Consider the following 5,845-nt stretch of genomic DNA (forward strand, 5'->3'; position numbering starts at 1 on the left):
GAGCGCGTCCGCACTCGCCACGAGCTGCGACGCCCTGCCCTCCCCACGGAGAGGTCTGGAAGCTGGGCTTCTGGGGAAGGCTCTGGCCCAGGGCTACCCAGCTCCCGGGGAGACCGGCAGCGCCCCCAATGTCCCCCGCAGGCCTCTTTGCACTGCTCTCCTCCTCCTCCGCGGCTCTGCGCCCCTTGGCAAGGAAGGGGTGGGGTGAAGGGGCTCCCGGGAGGGGCGCTTGGTGCGCCTTGGCATGGTGAGGCCACCGTTTTGTTCTGTTCTCGGAAGCAGAAAGTAGGACATCAGCGGCGGAGGGCTGTTCGCAGCGCCCACTCCCGCCAGACACCCCCGCCTGGGTTGGAGGGATGTCTGGGCTTGGCGCGCTGATCGCGTCCCCTGCGCCTGCTCTCTGAGCCGGAGCCCGGAGCTCCCGGTCTCCAGGAGCACACAGTCTGGTTCCTGCGCCGACGTGGGGCCCGGCCGCCTGTGGAGCCGGCTTTGGGCTGTGCACAGGGCAGCCCCGCAGCCCTCGGGTGTCTTGTCCAGTTGGTTAGAGGCGAGCTTCGGGAGGCATCTGAGGGGCCAGTGTGTGTCTGTACTTCAGCGGGGGGGCACGGGACTCTCCAAGTGTTCCTCCAAGTCTGGGAATGCCTGCAGCGACCAGCTCCCGGGATGTCTCGCTTTTGTACTGGTGGAAATTCTCCTCCTGAAATAAATCCTCTGTAAAAAGCCCCAAAGGGAGGGACAGACACACCCTTGGAGGGGAAGTAAGAGGAGGAAGGTGGGGAGGGAGCAGTGTGGGTCTGGCTCCTAACACACCCACAGATCCGGCCAGGGTGGCCCCAGGAGGCTCTCCCATCCGTGTCCTGGGGGAGCGCCAGGCCTCAGCAGAGGGATAAGAAACAGCGTGTTTCCGCTCTGGCCTTGGCCTGGGTCACTCCGCGTCTCCGCAATGGTGTCTGCGTCGCCTGCGGTGCTGCAGGCCGGTGCTCAGGTGCTCAGGGCACCGTGGGGCGCCGACCACCTGGACTGGGTGCACCCTGACTCTGACGCCTCTCTTGGCCCTGCAGGCTGCTGAGTGAGACCGAGAAGCGCCCCTTCGTGGAAGAGGCGGAGCGGCTGCGGGTTCAGCACAAGAAGGACCACCCGGACTACAAGTACCAGCCGCGCCGCAGAAAGAGCGTGAAGGCCGGCCAGGGGGACTCAGACTCCGGCGCCGAGCTGGGCCACCACGCGGGCGGCAGCGCCTTGTACAAGGCCGAGGCGGGCCTCGGCGACGCGCACCACCACAGCGACCACCCCGGTGAGTCCGGAGCGGCCGACTGCGGGTGCACACGGGGCAGGGTAGGGGAGGCAGCAGTGGGCTTTGTGGCTGGGACCGAGGTGAGCGATAGGGATGGGTGGAGAAGAGGGATACTTCAGGGATGCAGAAACAGCTCCCCCGGCCCCTGCCCCTCCTGTGCCATAGCTTTGCTGGGGCCCTGTGCCCTGAGACGGGGCAGCATTTTGGGGATCCCTGCCCTCGGAGAACCTTGCCCCTTAACTCTGTGGGTTTTGTGGGACGCTCACTGCTCACTGCACTGACCCCAGTGCCCAGCAGCACTCCCCTCCCTCCATCTCCACTCGCAACCTCAAGCTGCCCACGTGGTGGTCAACAGTCGGAGGTGCACAGTCAGGCTGGCCGGGTGGTGTTCCCGGCGGCTGAGTCACCACGGGCGAGCTGGTGACATCCTTTGAGACCCGGTGTGTGCAGCTGGGCCACAAGGAGAAGGGTTTGGGGTGCAGGAAGTGTCAGACACACAGGGCTGTGTATTCACCTGGGCCTGCCGCCTCCTGGTCCCACACCTCAGTCTCCACCGAGGCCCTGTTTGTTTCAAACATCCCAGTAGAGCAGCGCTGCGTGGAATTTTCTCAGGCCAGGAGCAAGGGAGGTCTGGCCTGGCTTGGCTGGACTTTCTGCAACACGAAAAGGAACAAAAAGCCGTTGATCTACCTGCGGCTGTTAGGTTGGCCGTTGGGTGCCTCCCGTTCTGCCTGTGCCAGCCCGCCGGCCCCCCACAGAAGGGTCCATTCATTCCTGGACGTGCTCTCTCCCCAGGGCAGACCCACGGGCCACCCACCCCGCCCACCACCCCTAAGACCGACCTGCACCACCCAGGTGGGGGCAGCGGCAAGCCAGAGCTGAAGGTAGAGGGGCGCCGCCTGGTGGACAGCGGCCGCCAGAACATTGACTTCAGCAACGTGGACATCTCGGAGCTGAGTAGTGAGGTCATCAGCAACATGGACACCTTCGATGTCCACGAGTTCGACCAGTACCTGCCCCTCAACGGCCACTCGGCCATTGCCGCCGAGTCGGGCCAGGCGGCCACTGGCTCCTACGGAGGTGCCTCTTACTCGGGGGCAGCTGGCATGGGGGCATCCCCGGTGTGGGCCCACAAGGGTGGCTCGTCAGCCTCGGCGTCGCCCACTGAGGCGGGCCCCCCGCGGCCCCACATCAAGACGGAGCAGCTGAGCCCCAGCCAGTACAGTGACCAGTCCCACGGGAGCTCACCCAGCCGCGCCGACTACGGCTCCTACAGCGCCCAGGCCTGTGTCACCACGGCCGCGCCCGCCGTGTCCGCCGGCTCCTTCGCCGGCTCGCAGTGTGATTACACTGACCTGCAGGCTTCCGGTTACTACGGTCCGTACCCCGGCTACCCGTCCAGCCTCTACCAGTACCCTTACTTCCACTCGTCCCGCCGGCCCTACGCCTCACCTCTGCTCAACGGCCTGTCCATGCCGGCCGCCCACAGCCCCACCAGTAACTGGGAGCAGCCTGTGTACACCACGCTGACCCGGCCCTGAGGGACGCTGCTGCTGGCCACCGGGAGGAGAGCCCTGCAGAGGAAGGGCATGCTTCCTCGACAAAGACAGTCCTGGGGTCTTGCGGAAGATAACTCTCGGACCCTTTGGAGTCTGCGGGGGACCGTGTGTCACTGGGGTCCCCTAGTGCCCAGATCCCCAGACTCAGTGACAGACACGCTTTTTCCTTTTCTCTCTTTGCGGTGACTGGGGACTGGAAGAGGAAGGATGGCTACTGGGTCACTGTCCCCTGGGGGCCCCAGACACCAGGGCATTGGTTTTGCATCTTGGTCAGTGCAGGACAGCCCACGGCCAGAGAGCACGGGTGTCGGGCCGGCTGCGTGCAGAGATCCGGGGCATGTTCCGGACCGGTGGATGATGTTACCGTGGCAACGTGCATCACCCGGGATCCGCCACTCGATCATCTCTCCCCGCAACCCACCCGTGTGCTCCAAGGCGTTTCTCGTCATCCCAGCCCTTCGCAGCGAGGTTCGGCGGTGATTAACCTTCCTTTTCTTATTTTGGAAGCTTAAAACTGTTCGGTTCGTTTTGAATGCTGTTAAAAATGTATTTATGTTCTATGTTATTTTATCTTTAATTAATGAACTCATTTGTGCAAAGAGTAGATTTTTTAAGAGAACCCAAGCTGGGGAAGTTTAGAGGGGAGGTGAGGTTGGCACACCCATCCCTGGGCAGGGGGAGGCTGCCAGGGGCGGACCTGGGCAACCCCCACCCCAAGCTCGGGGGCCAGAAACCCCAGAAGGGAGAAGGGTTTGTCTTGCGCCTTGGATGAGGTTGTGGCCTGTCAGCCACCAGGGCTACGTCAGAGCGTGGAAGTCATGGGCATTACGGAACCTTGGTCCCTGCCCACGCCACACTGAGAGGGACAAGCCCGGATCTTCTGGGAATGGGTGTCTGGAGAAACACTTTTCATCTGCCTGTTAGGAACCGGGCGTCACCTACCAAGCTGTGAAACTAAGTCGTTCACTAACCGTTTCTAGCCCCTTAACTGTACAGGACTAGGCCCGGTTTACCCCGGCGCTTCCTCCGTGAGCCGGGCCCACGCTAACCCGCCTGCCCCGCAGAGACCTGTGCCTTCGGAACGGTATAAATTCAGTGCGTCAGACAAGTGCTACTTTTTACTTTTTCTACTTTTTCCTACCTTTTTCTAAAAAGCCATTTTTGTTGTTTTTGAGTACTTCTCTCTGGGAGGGGGGTGGGAACTTCGGCAGACTCTATTTTTCTGTGTGGAGAGTAGGACGACATCGGCTGCCACTCACCTGCTGTGTGTCTCGCTACTTCCTGACCAAACAGCGCTAACTTTTGTACAGATCGATTTGATAAAATTAAAAAAGGAAAAAAAGAAAAGGCTTTTTATTTTCATGACTTGTGTTTTGTGTGTTGCTGTGGGATCCCGTTTGCAAGGAATTAGGTGACAGTCCTCTGGTAGGGATGGCTTCCCACTTTGACCTTGAACCTCGCCCGCCGACCCAGAGCTGGCGAAGGGCTCCTGAGTCCTCAGGAGGATGTGGCCATTGGAGGTCCCCACTGAGGGTGGGAGCAGCTCCTGGGCCCCAGAGAAGGCCAGACCACCTGCCCTCCTCTCGGCTGACATGACCACCTTTCACCTCTTGGGAAGCGGGGTGATGCATCTTCCTTCTTGGGGGGGCCTCTTCGCTGGCAAAGCAGGTCCAGATGGAGCAGACCCGGCAGGCTTTCCTCCCAGGCGGCCCCCGAGCCAGTTTCTGGGTGGCGGTGCCGTGCGGGGAGCTGGCAGTATTTTGGGGCCCTGGCAGGCAGCCAGCTGGGAGCTGCTTAAAAGCCCTGCAGGAGCCCGGCGGAATTGTCTGCTTGGCAGAAAGCGTTTCTAGGGAGAAAACGGTTGTGGGGAGGTAGCCTCGTCCCCCGCCAGGCCGCGGGGGTGCACACGGGGGGTTTCCCGGGGGGGGGCTGGCCTCGCGGCCCCTCAGTCAGGGATGGGAGGGCAGGTACATTTTCTCGGGTGTCTCAACGTGCATGCAGGGCTAGAGGGTGGCCAGGTGGAGGGGTGCCCTCCCTGCCCCTTGCCTGCCAGCGCCCGCATGGCTGCCCTCCAGGCCCTGCCCCTCGGCCCTTGGGGAGCCGTGTCCTGGCTGCCAGCAGCAGTGTTAGGGAAGAGCCGTCTGATCTACAAGCGTCCTTGAGGTGAGGCTGAGCCAAGCCTGAGTGGGCCGGGTCTGGGGACGGGGCTGCCAAAAGCTGGGCACAGGCCCACCCGCTGTCCGCGTGGAGCTGCCCAGCCTGTGCCACGCCCAGCCAGGGGCCAGCCAGGCCCAGACGGCCCTCGGCACTGAACCCTCGCGCTTGGCTGGCCAAGGCCAGCTCAGCTGCCCCTCCGCAGTGCCGAGTTTGCTGCGGCCGAGCCAGTTTCCCAAGGACCCGGAGGCCCTGCCAGGCGTCTGTGCTTGGCTAGGCTCCGAGGGTTAACTCCTGGGGCTCCGGGCCCTTGCTGCTGCTTGCGGGACCGCCTCCCGCCTGCCCTGGACCCGGCCCACCTTCCATGCGTTTTTCCATGTTTGAGTTTTGGGAAACTTGGGGGAGGGGGCACAGCCACCCCTCCAAGTGCCCACCCTGGCTTCTCCTCTCTCTCTTGGTCCTCAAAGTTCATCCCCACCTCTCCTGGCCCCTCCTCCCTTGACCTGACCTGTGTCTCCTGCCCGGACCTCTTCCTGCCCCCTGAAGTCCCAGCCATTCTTTCCCGGGAAAGCCACATGCTTCTAGAATCCCAGCTAAAAACAGACTCAACTTCCCGGGCCGGATCCCCCACCTGCCTCAGTTTCCTCCAATGAGAGGAGAGTTTGGGCCCCGCCCCCGCCCACAGCCTTTCCAGAATAAGGCCCCGGGAGGTTGCCACCCTCTTGCCCACAGGGCTCAGGAAAAGGGGTCCCGGTTGGAGGCAATCGAGGGTCGAGACTGGCAGGCCACAAAGGGGTGGACGCTGGTTGCTGACGTCAGCACCCAGACACACCACCGC

At 62.8% G+C, this 5,845-nt stretch overlaps 1 protein-coding gene across 1 annotated transcript in view; it reads left to right on the top strand.

Annotated features, from left to right (window-relative positions):
* SOX8 (SRY-box transcription factor 8) overlaps nucleotides 1–2,835 on the top strand; it is a 6,004-nt gene extending 3,169 nt beyond the window's left edge. Inside the window, exons 3-4 of the mRNA XM_007957494.1 lie at nucleotides 1,062–1,294; nucleotides 2,090–2,835. Of these exons, the coding sequence (XP_007955685.1) occupies nucleotides 1,062–1,294; nucleotides 2,090–2,835 (979 nt within the window). The remainder of the gene's footprint in view (nucleotides 1–1,061; nucleotides 1,295–2,089) is intronic.
* Nucleotides 2,836–5,845: the final 3,010 nt, after the last annotated feature.

This window comes from Orycteropus afer, unplaced genomic scaffold (genome assembly GCF_000298275.1).
Source record: "Orycteropus afer afer isolate SDZICR_OR568_19922 unplaced genomic scaffold, OryAfe1.0 scaffold00751, whole genome shotgun sequence".
Taxonomy (NCBI): domain Eukaryota; kingdom Metazoa; phylum Chordata; class Mammalia; order Tubulidentata; family Orycteropodidae; genus Orycteropus; species Orycteropus afer.